This window comes from Silurus meridionalis, chromosome 1 (assembly GCF_014805685.1).
Source record: "Silurus meridionalis isolate SWU-2019-XX chromosome 1, ASM1480568v1, whole genome shotgun sequence".
In the NCBI taxonomy this organism is placed as follows: domain Eukaryota; kingdom Metazoa; phylum Chordata; class Actinopteri; order Siluriformes; family Siluridae; genus Silurus; species Silurus meridionalis.
The window spans coordinates 92,501-107,500 of record NC_060884.1 but is presented as its reverse complement, the minus strand read 5'-3'; the positions used below and the strand labels follow the sequence as shown (position 1 = coordinate 107,500).

Sequence of the window (15,000 nt, the reverse complement as noted above, 5' to 3'; positions counted from 1 at the left end):
AAATGTCACTTCCGGGTTTATAGGCCAAAACAAGTAATAGCGCCCTCTACTGAAACCCAACGTTAATTCTCTCTCACACTCACTCACACACACACACGTGTGATTGTACTGTATAAATAACAAAAACAAATGTTACAATTTTAAGCTTTATTGTTGCTCATCAAAAAGATTTATCACAGCAGAGTTCAAACCTGTTCATATTTGTTTATCAATAAAAAAAACAAACATTGAATTTGAAAGTCATTTACCACTTTAACGGGTCTCAGCGGGTCTCTGTGCTGAGACCTAAATCCCAACTGAACCTGGTACCATAGACTGCCCTCCTGGGGAACGTGGTGGGTCCAAATACACTAACAGATGCGTTCTCTTTATTTTGAACCCATTTAGTTACTCTTCTCTGTTCCATTGAAGCACATCCTTCTGACCACAATCACCTTAAAGGAGCAGTTTTAGGTTGTTGTTTTTTTATATATATCCCACATAGACACACACGTGAAGGTTCAGGGGGTTTTATTGGTGTTTATTGTCACTGCAAAAATAACAAAAACCCGAAAGTCCAGAAAAATAATTTACTAATTAAAAGGTATCACTTTTATAGCAAAATACTATAATCAGCCAAAATCCCAGTCTTTCATTTTTCCCACAATCCTACAGGGTTCTCTAAATGCAGTATGAGACTAAAGCTGTTACATGCTGAAAAAACAAATGTACATCTAAAGAGAGAATCACGCTGTCTTTTTCTTTCTGTCTCTCCATCTTCATCACACTTAAGGAGCAGAGCTAAAAACAGCTGAAGAGGAGAAGCTCCTTCACTTCATCACCTGTCCATCAGGTAAGTGAAGGAGAAGCTTGGCTCAGATAAAGTGCTCAGTGTGTGTGTGTGTGTGTGTGTGTGTGTCTTAGAGCCCAAGTGATTTGCGGACAATCTTCTTAGCAAGTCTGTTGAACTGCTCTCTGTCTTCTCGCCACATCTTAGAGGCATCAACATTAGCTCCACTCTCATCATTCGGCTCTGAGGAAAACACACACACACACACACACACACACACACACACACACACACACACACACACACACACACAGTTGCAGAGTGGTGGATTGTGATCACTCATCATACATCACACACACATCCTACATCATCTAACACACACACACACACACACACACACACACACACACACACTCTCATCCTACATCACACACACTCATCATGCATCACACACATCCTACATCATCTAACACACACACACACTCACATATGTACCTTTTGACTGGGTGGTGGTAGATGTGGCTGTAGAGGAACTCTCCTCCTCCTCCTCGAACAGATCTCCGAACATGGTCGAGAGAGAGAGAGCTATCTCACCTCAGGAACACTCTGCAGCGCTCTCATCACCATCATATCACCTTCACATCACTTCCTGAGACTCCGCTCCCTCAGGATCATAAACGCTGGGAGATGAAACCCTCAATAGTAAAAACTGCTCCTCACTACATGCGGAAACACGGAGCTGAATCCGGCTCAGAGCGCAGCCATGTTGTCCTCTCACACCACCGCGGTGCACTATGGGAATCCGAGTTCAAATGTCACTTCCGGGTTTATAGGCCAAAACAAGTAATAGCGCCCTCTAACGTTGAAACCCAACGTTAATTCTCTCTCACACTCACTCACACACACGTGTGATTGTACTGTATAAATAACAAAAACAAATGTTACAATTTTAAGCTTTATTGTTGCTCATCAAAAAGATTTATCACAGCAGAGTTCAAACCTGTTCATATTTGTTTATCAATAAAAAAAACAAACATTGAATTTGAAAGTCATTTACCACTTTAACGGGTCTCAGCGGGTCTCTGTGCTGAGACCTAAATCCCAACTGAACCTGGTACCATAGACTGCCCTCCTGGGGAACGTGGTGGGTCCAAATACACTAACAGATGCGTTCTCTTTATTTTGAACCCATTTAGTTACTCTTCTCTGTTCCATTGAAGCACATCCTTCTGACCACAATCACCTTAAAGGAGCAGTTTTAGGTTGTTTTTTATATATATCCCACATAGACACACACGTGAAGGTTCAGGGGGTTTTATTGGTGTTTATTGTCACTGCAAAAATAACAAAAACCCGAAAGTCCAGAAAAATAATTTACTAATTAAAAGGTATCACTTTTATAGCAAAATACTATAATCAGCCAAAATCCCAGTCTTTCATTTTTCCCACAATCCTACAGGGTTCTCTAAATGCAGTATGAGACTAAAGCTGTTACATGCTGAAAAAACAAATGTACATCTAAAGAGAGAATCACGCTGTCTTTTTCTTTCTGTCTCTCCATCTTCATCACACTTAAGGAGCAGAGCTAAAAACAGCTGAAGAGGAGAAGCTCCTTCACTTCATCACCTGTCCATCAGGTAAGTGAAGGAGAAGCTTGGCTCAGATAAAGTGCTCAGTGTGTGTGTGTGTGTGTGTGTGTGTGTCTTAGAGCCCAAGTGATTTGCGGACAATCTTCTTAGCAAGTCTGTTGAACTGCTCTCTGTCTTCTCGCCACATCTTAGAGGCATCAACATTAGCTCCACTCTCATCATTCGGCTCTGAGGAAAACACACACACACACACACACACACACACACACACACACACACACACACACACACACACACAGTGTCTGAATGATGAATAATCATTGAGCTTATGTAAAAGTGTGTGTGTGTGTATATATATATATATATATATATATGAATAAAAAGTGTGTGTGTCTGTACCTGCAAGCATGCTGATGACACTCAGTAAAATTTTCTCCACACTTTGTACAGGACTCCACCTCTCTGCACTGCTCTCATACCCCATTGGATCATCACCAGGGGCATGAAGGATCGAGATACACACACGTCCATCTGGGTAAACTACAAACACACACACAGTTTACTGATTCAGTTATTTAAGGGGAAGCACTGCAGTTACTGTAAGTGTGTGTGTGTGTGTGTGAGAGAGAAGGGGAGGGGGGGGGTGTTACTCACTGTTGGGGTGAAACATGTCACAGGTGAACTTCATCTTTGGAGGACTGAGTGGATAATCAGAGGGGAAACTGAGGAGAGCTGGAAACACACCACCCTCAAAACATGTATCCTCAGGTCCCCTACACACACACACACACACACACACACACACACACAGAGACAGTAATATATTCAATTAGATTGAACTGTTTTAATGTAAATTGTCTTAAAGCAGCTGTGCACAGAATGTGGTGATAAAGATGAATAAGGTGTGTGTGTGTGTGTGTACAGGGAGTGCAGAATTATTAGGCAAGTTGTATTTTTGAGGATTAATTTTATTTGAGGATTTAATTTGAACAACAACCATGTTCTCAATGAACACAAAAAACTCATTAATATCAAAGCTGAATATTTTTGGAAGTAGTTTTTAGTTTTAGCTATTTTAGGGGGATATCTGTGTGTGCAGGTGACTATTACTGTGCATAATTATTAGGCAACTTAAAAAACAAATTTATACCCATTTCAATTATTTATTTTTACCAGTGAAACCAATATAACATCTCAACATTCACAAATATACATTTCTGACATTCAAAACCAAACAAAACAAATCAGTGACCAATATAGCCACCTTTCTTTGCAAGGACACTCAAAAGCCTGCCATCCATGGATTCTGTCAGTGTTTTGATCTGTTCACCATCAACATTGCGTGCAGCAGCAACCACAGCCTCCCAGACACTGTTCAGAGAGGTGTACTGTTTTCCTCCTTGTAAATCGCACATTTGATGATGGACCACAGGTTCTCAATGGGGTTCAGATCAGGTGAACAAGGAGGCCATATCATTAGATTTTCTTCTTTATACCCTTTCTTGCCAGCCACGCTGTGGAGTACTTGGGCGTGTGTGATGGAGCATTGTCCTGCATGAAAATCATGTTTTTCTTGAAGGATGCAGACTTCTTCCTGTACCACTGCTTGAAGAAGGTGTCTTCCAGAAACTGGCAGTAGGACTGGGAGTTCAGCTTGACTCCATCCTCAACCCGAAAAGGCCCCACAAGCTCATCTTTGATGATACCAGCCCAAACCAGTACTCCACCTCCACCTTGCTGGCGCCTGAGTCGGACTGGAGCTCTCTGCCCTTTACCAATCCAGCCACGGGCCCATCCATCTGGCCCATCAAGACTCACTCTCATTTCATCAGTCCATAAAACCTTAGAAAATCAGTCTTGAGATATTTCTTGGCCCAGTCTTGACGTTTCAGCTTGTGTGTCTTGTTCAGTGGTGGTCGACTTTCTGCCTTTCTTACCTTGGCCATGTCTCTGAGTATTGCACACCTTGTGCTTTTGGGCACCCAGTGATGTTGCAGCTCTGAAATATGGCCAAACTGGTGGCAAGTGGCATCTTGGCAGCTGCACGCTTGACTTTTCTCAGTTCACGGGCAGTTATTTTGCGCCTTGGTTTTTCCACACGCTTCTTGCGACCCTGTCGACTATTTTGAATGAAACGCTTGATTGTTCGATGATCACGCTTCAGAAGCTTGGCTATTTTAAGACTGCTGCATCCCTCTGCAATATATCTCACTATTTTTGACTTTTCTGAGCCTGTCAAGTCCTTCTTTTGACCCATTTTGCCAAAGGAAAGGAAGTTGCCTAATAATTATGCACACCTGATATAGGGTGTTGATGTCATTAGACCACACCCTTCTCATTACAGAGATGCACATCACCTAATATGCTTAATTGGTAGTAGGCTTTCCAGCCTATACAGCTTGGAGTAAGACAACATGCATAACGAGGATGATGTGGTCAAAATACTCATTTGCCTAATAATTCTGCACTCCCTGTATACACAAACAAGTGTTCTCAGAGTATTCGATTGTGTATACTCACATGATTAAAGCTTCCCACTCAAAGAAGTTCTCTTCATTCACAGGACCTGTTACACACACACACACACACACACACACACAAGACTAGTACAATCTATCTGGCCTAGTGCTCCCCGGAGTGTGTGATTAGTGACACTTTACCTGCCACAATGCCTTCTGGAGGATTCAGAGTGAGTTCTGAAGTTGAAGTTGAAAAACAATAAACAAACACATGGTAAATATTCAGTGATATTAAGTGCAGTGTTTGTGAAGCTACAACATCTGTAATGTAAACACTTCCATCTCATCAAAATCACACAGTAAACACGCGCAAGATTCGAGTTATCCTGTGCAGCTCTCCGCGCGTGTGTGTGTGTGTGTGTGTGTGTGTGAGAGAGAAGAAGAATAAAAAATAAACTCACGTTTATACTCCGCCATTAATCTCTTTAACGCAGTTCCGGCCATGACGCTTTACACATCCACCACGGAGCAGGACCGGAAATGGTAATGTGACATCACTGTTCTGCTTCCGGTGCAGGAATACAGCCCTAGTTTACTTTTATATATAAACTGGAACCCGAGTTAACATGGCGTCTATCACAGATCTGAAAAACGGTGGGTTTAAACTTCATTATTTTATCATTTTGACTTTAATAAACTGCAGATTAAACTGTAATAAACACGTTTAATTAATAAAACACTAAACTCCTGATCACAGTCTCAGTGTGTGACATGCTAATTTACCTCAGCACTTAGTCTGATCTATACAATACACCAGATTTTACTATTAGATTAGATTCAACTGTATTATTGTCACTGTGCAGGGAACACGTGCAGAGCAAACACACTGCAGTTCACATCTTACACAAGTGCACAAGTGTCTTATTTACAATCAATAACAGTAAATAAATAGTGTATGAGGTTCATAAATACAGGTGTGTGTGTGTGTGTGTGTGTGTGTGTGTGTGTCTGTGTGTGTCGCTGTCTGTGTGTGTCGCTGTCTGTGTGTGTCGTTGTCTCTGTCGCTGTCTGTGTGTGTCGCTGTGTGTGTGTGTCGTTGTCTGTGTCGCTGTGTGTGTGTGTGTGTGTGTGTGTGTGTGTGTGTGTGTGTGTGTGTGTGTGTGCTGTGTGTGTGTGTGTGTCGTCTGGGTCGCTGTATATGTGTGTGTGTGTGTCGCTGTCTGTGTCTGGGTCGCTGTGTGTGCCGCTGTGTGTGTGTGTGTGTGTGTGTGTCTGTGTCGCTGTCTGTGTCTGGGTCGCTGTGTGTGCCGCTGTGTGTGTGTGTGTGTGTGTGCCGCTGTGTGTGTGTGCCGCTGTGTGTGTGTGCCGCTGTGTGTGTGTGTGTGTGCGTCCGTCGCTGTCTGTGTCGCTGTGTGTGTGTGTGTGTGTCGTTGTCTGTGTGTGTGCCGCAGCCCTGAGGGAGATGTTGGAGGTGCGAGGTGTTCTCCCACAGCTCAGAGCGAGGATGAGGGCAGAGGTGTTCAGAGCGTTAGATGATGTAAGTGAGACCCGACCTTCACCTGGTCCTCACATGCTGCTCATCAACCAGATGATCCACGAGTACCTCAGGTTCCACAAGTACCATCACACAGAGTCTGTGTTTACTACAGGTGCAAACACACACACAACTTCCCTACTCTATCTCATTGATATGGCAGTCAGACAATGTGTGTGTGTGTGTGTGTGTGTGTGTGTGTGTGTGTGTTTGTGTGTGTGTAGAGTCAGGACAGCAGGATGTTCCTCTGGACCGAACATTCATTGCCAATGAACTGAACATTGTAGAAGAGCCAAGCACCAGGGAACTGTGAGTATGCATTGTTGTGTGTACACACGCCAGCAAAACAGAATGAGGTCCTAAGGATAAATTGGGGTGTGTGTGTGTGTGTGTGTGTGTGTGTGTGTGTGTGTGTGTAATAGCCCTCTGCTGTATGGAGTTATCGCTCACTTCCTGAATGAGGAAAGAGCATGAAGAAAGATGTCAGGTAGACAGCTACACACACGCACATACATACACACACAGTCACTCACACAAAAATACACCTGCACACAAACACACACGCATTGTCACAAGTACACCCTATTAGGTGAGAGACTCAAACACACACGAGCACTATTTCCGTTTCATCATCTCTAATAAGTAACATTTATTTTCCAGAGCTGAGGAAGTCACGTGACAGTGAGAGGGCACGTGACCCAGGTCACAGCAGCTTTAATATTGTTTAATATTGTTGCTCCTGAGTGGTTTAGTATTTCTGTTTTATCTCTCTATTCTTTTCGAAAAATAAAATCTGTTTTTAAAATGCGTGTGTGTGTGTGTGTGTGTGTGTGAGATTAGCTCAGATTAAATGTGGTAACACTGCATTTCTCAGTGTGGCCTGAGGGTGTCGCTGCTGTTTGCGTGTTTTTGCTCCGCAGCATCCGCATTTTACATTGAAGAAATTTACTCCAGACAGGAATTTAAAAATAAGCAAATGTATAAATAAAGAAATATTTTACTCAAACGGTTTATTTGCTACTCACATTCTCTCACGTTTATTATCATTAGCAGAAATAATACATTTTGTATAATTATAAATAACTCATTACTGCAAACAATATTATTGGAAAGTCAGTTGACAGAAAATTAAAAACTGCAACAATCAGATTTAATTTCAGTAAACCAGCAAATCAAATATTTGTTTATAGTTTTAATTTAATTTGTATATAACTGACATTTATAAACTGATGATGGTTGTGAACAAACAGACTGAGAGATAGAGATGTACATCAGCAGCAGGTGTGTGTGTGCGTGTGTGTGTGTGTGTGTGTGTGTGTGTGTGTGTGTGTTGTTTACAGGTTAGTAAACAAGCTTAAATCTTGTTGGCCCATATTTAGTCACTGTGAGCTTTACTTTAAACACATTAAACACACTGCACTGCAGATTCCAGACTACACTGACCTTATATGGAGCTGTACATCTCTCTCTCTCTCTCTCTCTCTCTCTCTCTCTCTCTCTCTCTCTCTCTCTCTCTCTCTCTCACTCTCTCTCTCTCTCACTCTCTCTCTCTCTCTCTCTCTCTCTCTCTCTCTCTCTCTCTCTCACCTTTTCTGTCTCTCTTGTTTCTAAAGAAATCTAGCATGGCCCTGATGTAGAGCAGAGTCTGAACTCCAGGTGTGTGTGTGTGTGTGTGTGTGTGTGTGTGTGTGTGTGTGTGTGTGTGTGTGTGTATGTATGTTTTCCGAGTACATTAGCTCTGATGGAAACATTATCAGGCAGCTCAGTGGTGATTTATGGTGCTCTGGAAGAGGTTGTCCTTTTATAGGAAGTTCCATTGGAGTGGTGGGAATGTGTGTGTGTGTGTGTGTGTGTGTGTGTGTGTGTGTGTGTGTGTTAGAGGGATCTCCTCTCTGTATGGGATTCCTCTGTAGATAAGTGTAGTGTTGGCCATGTTGGGAGAAGGTGAAGAAAAAATGCAGACTGTAATAAACACCACATGACTCACTCCTGTGTGAAAGTTGTCCCCAACTACACCCATTATAGGGCTATTACATTGATGGGGGTATTAGGTTGGGGTGTTACTGATAGAGTTAGAGGCAGGGGTATTAGGTTGGGGTAGTACTGATTGTTAGAGGCAGGGGTATTAGGTTGGGGTACTGATTGTTAGAGGCAGGGGTATTAGGTTGGGGTAGTACTGATTGTTAGATGCAGGGGTATTAGGTTGGGGTATTACTGATAGTTAGAGGCAGGGGTATTGGGTTGGGGTATTACTGATAGTTAGAGGCAGGGGTATTAGGTTGGGGTATTACTGATCGTTAGAGGCAGGGGTATTAGGTTGGGGTATTACTGATAGTTAGAGGCAGGGGTATTAGGTTGGGGTATTACTGATAGTTAGAGGCAGGGGTATTAGGTTGGGGTATTACTGATCGTTAGAGGCAGGGGTATTAGGTTAAGGTAGTACTGATAGAGTTAGAGGCAGAGCTATTAGGTTGGGGTATTACTGATAGAGTTAGAGGCAGGGTATTAGGTTGGGGTAGTACTGATTGTTAGAGGCAGGGGTATTAGGTTGGGGTATTACTGATAGAGTTAGAGGCAGGGGTATTAGGTTGGGGTATTACTGATAGAGTTAGAGGCAGGGGTATTAGGTTGGGGTATTACTGATTGTTAGAGGCAGGCATTAGGTTGGGGTATTACTGATTGTTAGAGGCAGGGTATTAGGTCAGTAGTACTGATTGTTAGAGGCAGGGTATTAGGTTGGGGTAGTACTGATTGTTAGAGGCAGGGGTATTAGGTTGGGGTAGTACTGATAGAGTTAGAGGCAGGGGTATTAGGTTGGGGTAGTACTGATTGTTAGAGGCAGGGGTATTAGGTTGGGGTATTACTGATAGAATTACAGGCAGGGGTATTAGGTTGGGGTAGTACTGATTGTTAGAGGCAGGGGTATTAGGTTGGGGTAGTACTGATAGAGTTAGAGGCAGGGGTATTAGGTTGGGGTAGTACTGATTGTTAGAGGCAGGGGTATTAGGTTGGGGTATTACTGATAGAATTACAGGCAGGGGTATTAGGTTGGGGTAGTACTGATAGAGTTAGAGGCAGGGGTATTAGGTAACAGTGCCCCTCCTGCCCCTCCATTTTTTTTCCATAATCATGAACTTTAGCCACGCCCCCTTTACTTCTAGCCACTCCTCCCTGTTAGTTTAAATGAAGTGCACGTTGATATTTGCTGTAATTTGGATCGCTCTCTGTGACTCAGAGTCTCCAAATTACAGCTGTGTGAAGCTCCTCCACCACTGAACACCTTCATCCAACATCTGTAAGTCCACTTATTACCTCTTATTACTATTTATTAACACGTATTACTAATTTTGTCTTCTTATTACCTCACTGTACACTTTCCATTATATCTGTAATGTACTGAAAGTAAAGTGATGTTACTACACACATGTAAAACTATTCTTATTTCTGTACAGTCAAACCACACACACACACACACACACACACACACACACACACACAATTATTTTTAAGCATGAGCATACAGTACTGTTTGTGTGTGTGTGTGTGTGTGTGTGTGTGTGAGTGAGTGAGTGAGTGAGAGGGAGACATTTTGCCAAAATGTGCTGCTAAATCACAGATTTTCTGTGTAGGTTTAGAATGCTTTCAGTGAAAAGACACACACACACACACACACACACACACACACACACACACACACACATACGGTTAGATGTGTGATTCCTGTTGTTTTTTTGCTCATATGTATTTTAATTAAATTCCTCAAGCTGCTCATATTCATGACAAATAATGATGCTGCACTGTGTGTGTGTGTGTGTGTGTGTGTGTGTGTGTGTGTGTGTGTGTGTAGTTGACTGTACAGAAATGAAGTATAGTTGTACATTTACACATTTCTAGTGTGTAGTAACACACTTTGACAGTACAGAAGTGGAGGATTAAAGTGTTAAAGTGAAGTGTTTTGGGGAAATGAAGGAGGAAACTCGGTTCATTGTGTGACAGATGAAATGATCGAGCAAAACTAACCAAAGCGTTTCCTGTTCTCCTAATATGGTTATACAGCGCTGCATTCTGTTGAGTGATGTGGTAAACAGCACACACACACACACACACACACACACACACACACACACACACACACACACACACACACGTACGCAGTCACAGGTCTCTAAAAAACTGTGTCAGGTGTGTTTCTGGTTCGGGGAAGAAGCTGCTGCTTAGGTTCTAAACTCAGTGTTTCTTTACCTTTATACTGCAGACAAACTGAAGTGAAAGGAAGCCGGAAGTAATAAAGCTTTTACACTTCCCCACTGTGGTGTGTGTGTGTGTGTGTGTGTGTCCACCTGTTTGTCCTCCTGAATGGAATATGAGGAAAGTATTCACTTGGTGATTAAGACATCAGATCAGTTCAAAGTCCCAAATCAGCTTTACAAACACACAAACACACACACACACACACACACACACACACACACACACAAAGAAAGTGTTTATGAAGTTGAAATGTAGAAGTTTAGCATCTATAAGTTTATTACATATAAGTTTATGTTTATAACTAATACGTTTAAGACGTTTAGCCTCTGATCAGAAAGTCATGAGTTCAAACACCAGCACCTTTAAGCTGCCACTGTTGGGCCCCTGAGCGAGGCCCCTAACCCTCACATGCTCAGTGTATAAATGAGATGATTGTAAGTGACACTGGATTATGGCTTCTGTGTGATGCTGTAAATGTAAATAACCTGAATGCAATAAATATAAAATCTGGATGAAGTGTGTTTCAGCATCGACTGCAGCTCTGATCTTAAAAAACACTGAAACAACTGTTTTTATTAACGCCATTTTTACACGAACAGAAGACGAGTCTCTCGACTGGGTGTCATTTGTCTCTTGTGGGTAAAACCTGGGACTCGTTCAGTTCTAATGAGAAAAAGTAGCAGCTGTAACCTAAAATGAAATCTATAGTGAAAGCATTGCACACACAAAAACAGCAGTAATCTGTGTGTGTGTGTGTGTGTGTGTCTCAGGGATAAACTTCAGATTTCAGCAAGCTAATGTTCCTGATAGGAGGTTTATCAGACTGCCTTATGTAATCTGAGCTAAAGCTAATCCCGGCAGTGAATCTAACACACTGTGGGATCTGCTGTGGGTTTAGAGAAGAGTCGGGGTAGCTACATGTCCCGCATACAAGATGAAAACACCACATGAACATCACGCTAAAGTGTGGAACTTTAGACCCCAGCAGTTGTGCAGCATGCGTTGTCTGTTCTCATTTTGATAAAACTCAACTTACTTATGGAAATAAGGGATATGTGATGAAAAAGGGGAATGAGAAGGAGGAGAGAAGGTTTTACAGGAACAGGGTTCACACAGCTCCATGGAAAGGTCAGGAGTTTTCTGGGCATTGAGCCAGAGAGGCTTTCTGAGTCTCAGCACTGAGCTGCTCAAAGCATTTATCTTCTTCACCACAAAATGAACACACTCACGCTGATGGAGCTGAAACCTAACTGGTTTAAAGTGACAGTAGGATGCAGGAAGCTCCGCCCCTTTTTCTCCATAAACAATCTGTTTGTTTGTTTAAAGATGGAAGTCAGCTGTTCCTCTGCTGTGGCTCCTCAGCTCCTGCAGTGGAATGTACCCAGTATTCTCTGTTCTCTCTAACTGTCTCTATAACACCAGACTGTCTCTCGAACACCAGACTGTCTCTCCAACACCAGACCGTTTTTCAAACACAAGGCTGTCTCTGTAACACCAGACTGTCTCTGTAACACCAGACCGTCTCTCCAACACCAGCCCGTCTCTCTAACACCAGACTGTCTCTCTAACACCAGACTGTCTCTCTAACACCAGACCGTCTCTCTAACACCAGACCGTCTCTCCAACACCAGACTGTCTCTCTAACACCAGACTGTCTCTCCAACACCAGCCTGTCTCTCTAACACCAGCCCGTCCCTCTAACACCAGCCCGTCCCTCTAACACCAGGCTGTCTCTCTAACACAACACTGTCTCTGTAACACCAGACTGTCTCTCTAACAGCAGACCGTCTCTCCAACACCAGACTGTCTCTCTAACACCAGCCTGTCTCTCTAACACCAGCCTGTCTCTCTAACACCAGACTGTCTCTCTAACACCAGACTGTCTCTTTAACACCAGACTGTTTTTCAAACACAAGACTGTCTCTCTAACACCAGACCATTTTTCAAACACCAGACTGTCTCTCCAACACCAGACTGTCTCTCCAACACCAGACCGTCTCTCCAACACCAGACAGTCTCTCTCAGTTTGCATTATTTTCTTAGATTCACATTTTAACAAAAAACATCAAATCATTTCAGAGTAAAAACATTACACTGATGAGTCCATTATATATCTAACTACATCATTCAGGAGTGTGTGTGTATATGTGCGTGTGTGTGTGTGTTTGTGTATGTGTGTTTTTGTGTGTGTGTGTGTGTGTGTGTGTGTGTGTGTGTGTGTGTGTGTGTGTGTGTGTGTGTGTGTGTTTGTGCATGTTTGTGTGTGTGTGTATGTGTGTCCTCCACCCTTGGCTATTCCTGTGTTATCATTTCAGGATAAATGCTCTGTGTGTGTGTGTGTGTGTGTGTGTGTGTGTGTGTGTGTGTGTGTGTTCATGGTGAATAACTCTTCCCTATAAGGAGTGTGTTTGCTCGTTCAGTTGCTTGGATGTTTAACTCCACATTCACTCGACCTTATAAGGACATCGCAGCATACAAATGAACCTCTGCAACCGCTACATGCCTGAAGAAGACATGATCTTACACTCACACACACACAAACATCTCAGGATGTTTCTGTGTGTGTGTGTGTGTGTGTGTGTGTGTGTGTGTGTGTGTGTGTGTGTGTGTGTGTGTGTGTGTGTGTTGATGTGTTGATCAAAATGGCTGCCACCTATAGCATGTGTAGTGTGTTGAGTATAGTGTGTAGGGTGTAGTGTGTAGGGTATAGTGTGTAGTGTGTAGGTGTAGTGTGTAGAGTATAGTGTGTAGAGTGTGGGGTGTAGTGTGTAGAGTGTAGGGTGTATGGTGTAGAATGTAGGGTATAGGGTGTAGGCTGTAGTGTGTAGGATGTAGGGTATAGTGTGTTGGGTGTAGTGTAGGGTGTATGGTGTAGTGTAGAGTGTAGTGTGTAGGGTGTAGTGTGTAGTGTAGTGTGTAGAGTGTAGGGTATATGGTGTAGTGTGTAGGGTATAGGGTGTAGGCTGTAGTGTGTAGGATGTAGGGTATAGTGTGTAGGATGTAGGGTGTAGTGTGTAGGATGTAGGGTATAGTGTGTAGGATGTAGGGTATAGTGTGTAGGGTGTAGGGTGTAGTGTGTAGGGTGTAGAATGTAGGGTATAGTGTGTAGAGTGTAGGGTGTAGTGTGTAGGGTGTAGTGTGTAGAGTGTAGGGTGTAGGGTGTAGAATTTAGGGTGTAGGGTGTAGAGTGTTGGGTGTAGTGTGTAGTGTGTAGGGTGTAGAATGTAGGGTGTAATGTGTAGGGGAAGTGAGCAACAGTTTGGTTCTGCTCTCATTTCCCAGCTGCAGTTCTCACATCTCAACTTGAGCTCCACTGGGAATTGTGGGAATTGTGCAGTGGGCGCTGACATGGCTGGACGTTTAAGATGCGCTGCTGAGTTAAATTAATCTCCCATCAAACCCTGCATCTGAAATTCCCCCAGGAACACAAACACACACACACACACACACACACACACACACACACACACACACACTCTGTGATGAGCGTTAACTCTTTCTCATCACGCATGAGCTTCAAGACTCACACAAGACTTTCAGCGTAGTGTCTGTAAGATGAGGAATACATCAGGAGCCATGTGGATCACACAACGTTGCACACTGCTCCACTACACACACACACACACACACACACACACACACACACACACACACACACACACACACAATACATCCATCATGCAGGGTCACATCTCTATTTATCAATATTACTGTTCAGGCTGTGTGTGTGTGTGTGTGTGTGTGTGTGTGTGTGTGTGTGTGTGTGTGTGTGTGTGTGTGTGTGAGATAAAGTGTACACAGGAGTGAGTGTGTGTTATATGCTTGGTGTGTGCAGCTGTCCCGAGTCGAACTCAGGATGAGTAAGAAGACCGTGAGCGAGGATGAGAAGTTCCTCTTTGCAGATAAAGATTTCTTTAACAGCCCGGTGGCGCAGGCCGACTGGGCCGCCAAGAAGCTGGTGTGGGTTCCATCCGAGAAACATGGCTTCGAGGCGGCCAGTATGAAGGAAGAGAAGGGAGATGAGGTGCTGGTGGAGCTGATGGACAATGGCAAGAAAATCACTGTTAACAAGGACGACGTCCAGAAGATGAACCCACCCAAATTCAGCAAGGTGGAGGACATGGCTGAGCTCACCTGCCTCAACGAAGCCTCCGTTCTCCACAACCTGCGCGAGAGATACTTCTCCGGCCTCATCTACGTAAAAACACATCTCTCACTCACACTCACACACTCTCTCAACTCACAAAAACACAACATCTCTCACTCACACACACACACACACACACACACACACACACACACACACACACACACACATACCTCAAGTACACACATTCACACACACATTTACATTCACAGAATATTAGTGGTGGGTGTGAGGGTCAGTACGTCCTTCTC

General features: G+C 43.4%; 4 protein-coding genes across 6 annotated transcripts in view; 2 read left to right on the top strand and 2 right to left on the bottom strand.

Annotated features, from left to right (window-relative positions):
• The window catches only part of usp40 (ubiquitin specific peptidase 40), a 29,760-nt gene extending 28,222 nt beyond the window's left edge, over positions 1 to 1,538 (bottom strand). Inside the window, exon 1 of the mRNA XM_046861142.1 lies at positions 1,265 to 1,538. Coding sequence (XP_046717098.1) covers positions 1,265 to 1,337 — 73 coding nt within the window. The 5' untranslated portion in view covers positions 1,338 to 1,538. The remainder of the gene's footprint in view (positions 1 to 1,264) is intronic.
• A 529-nt stretch (positions 1,539 to 2,067) lies between these two features.
• ube2g2 (ubiquitin-conjugating enzyme E2G 2 (UBC7 homolog, yeast)) lies at positions 2,068 to 5,381 on the bottom strand. Its single transcript, XM_046861318.1, has 6 exons — positions 5,279 to 5,381; positions 5,019 to 5,054; positions 4,879 to 4,924; positions 3,013 to 3,131; positions 2,758 to 2,898; positions 2,068 to 2,586 (listed from the first exon to the last, which is right to left on the bottom strand). Exons 1-6 carry the CDS (start codon positions 5,319 to 5,321, stop codon positions 2,474 to 2,476), a joined length of 498 nt encoding a protein of 165 aa, XP_046717274.1. The 5' UTR covers positions 5,322 to 5,381; the 3' UTR covers positions 2,068 to 2,473.
• Positions 5,335 to 7,158, top strand: cep20 (centrosomal protein 20). Its single transcript, XM_046861329.1, has 5 exons — positions 5,335 to 5,471; positions 6,269 to 6,466; positions 6,576 to 6,660; positions 6,774 to 6,838; positions 7,012 to 7,158. Exons 1-4 carry the CDS (start codon positions 5,444 to 5,446, stop codon positions 6,823 to 6,825), a joined length of 363 nt encoding a protein of 120 aa, XP_046717285.1. The 5' UTR covers positions 5,335 to 5,443; the 3' UTR covers positions 6,826 to 6,838; positions 7,012 to 7,158.
• Positions 7,159 to 9,491: 2,333 nt separating this feature from the next.
• Positions 9,492 to 15,000, top strand: part of myh11a (myosin, heavy chain 11a, smooth muscle) — a 31,615-nt gene continuing 26,106 nt past the window's right edge. For all 3 annotated transcript variants that reach the window (XM_046861116.1, XM_046861108.1, XM_046861098.1), the window contains exons 1-2: positions 9,492 to 9,646; positions 14,438 to 14,800. In XM_046861116.1, the coding sequence (XP_046717072.1) occupies positions 14,459 to 14,800 (342 nt within the window). In that variant the 5' untranslated portion in view covers positions 9,492 to 9,646; positions 14,438 to 14,458. The remainder of the gene's footprint in view (positions 9,647 to 14,437; positions 14,801 to 15,000) is intronic.

Coding starts and splice junctions, on each gene's coding strand:
- ube2g2 (XM_046861318.1), bottom strand. CDS start 5,321: ATGGCCGGAACTGCGTTAAAGAGATTAATGGCGGAGTATAAAC. Junction 5,055..5,278: donor ATTAATGGCGGAGTATAAAC/GTGAGTTTATTT, acceptor CTTCAACTTCAG/AACTCACTCTGAATCCTCCA. Junction 4,925..5,018: donor TCCAGAAGGCATTGTGGCAG/GTAAAGTGTCAC, acceptor TGTGTGTAACAG/GTCCTGTGAATGAAGAGAAC.
- cep20 (XM_046861329.1), top strand. CDS start 5,444: ATGGCGTCTATCACAGATCTGAAAAACG. Junction 6,467..6,575: donor AGAGTCTGTGTTTACTACAG/GTGCAAACACAC, acceptor GTGTGTGTGTAG/AGTCAGGACAGCAGGATGTT. Junction 6,661..6,773: donor GAGCCAAGCACCAGGGAACT/GTGAGTATGCAT, acceptor TGTGTGTAATAG/CCCTCTGCTGTATGGAGTTA.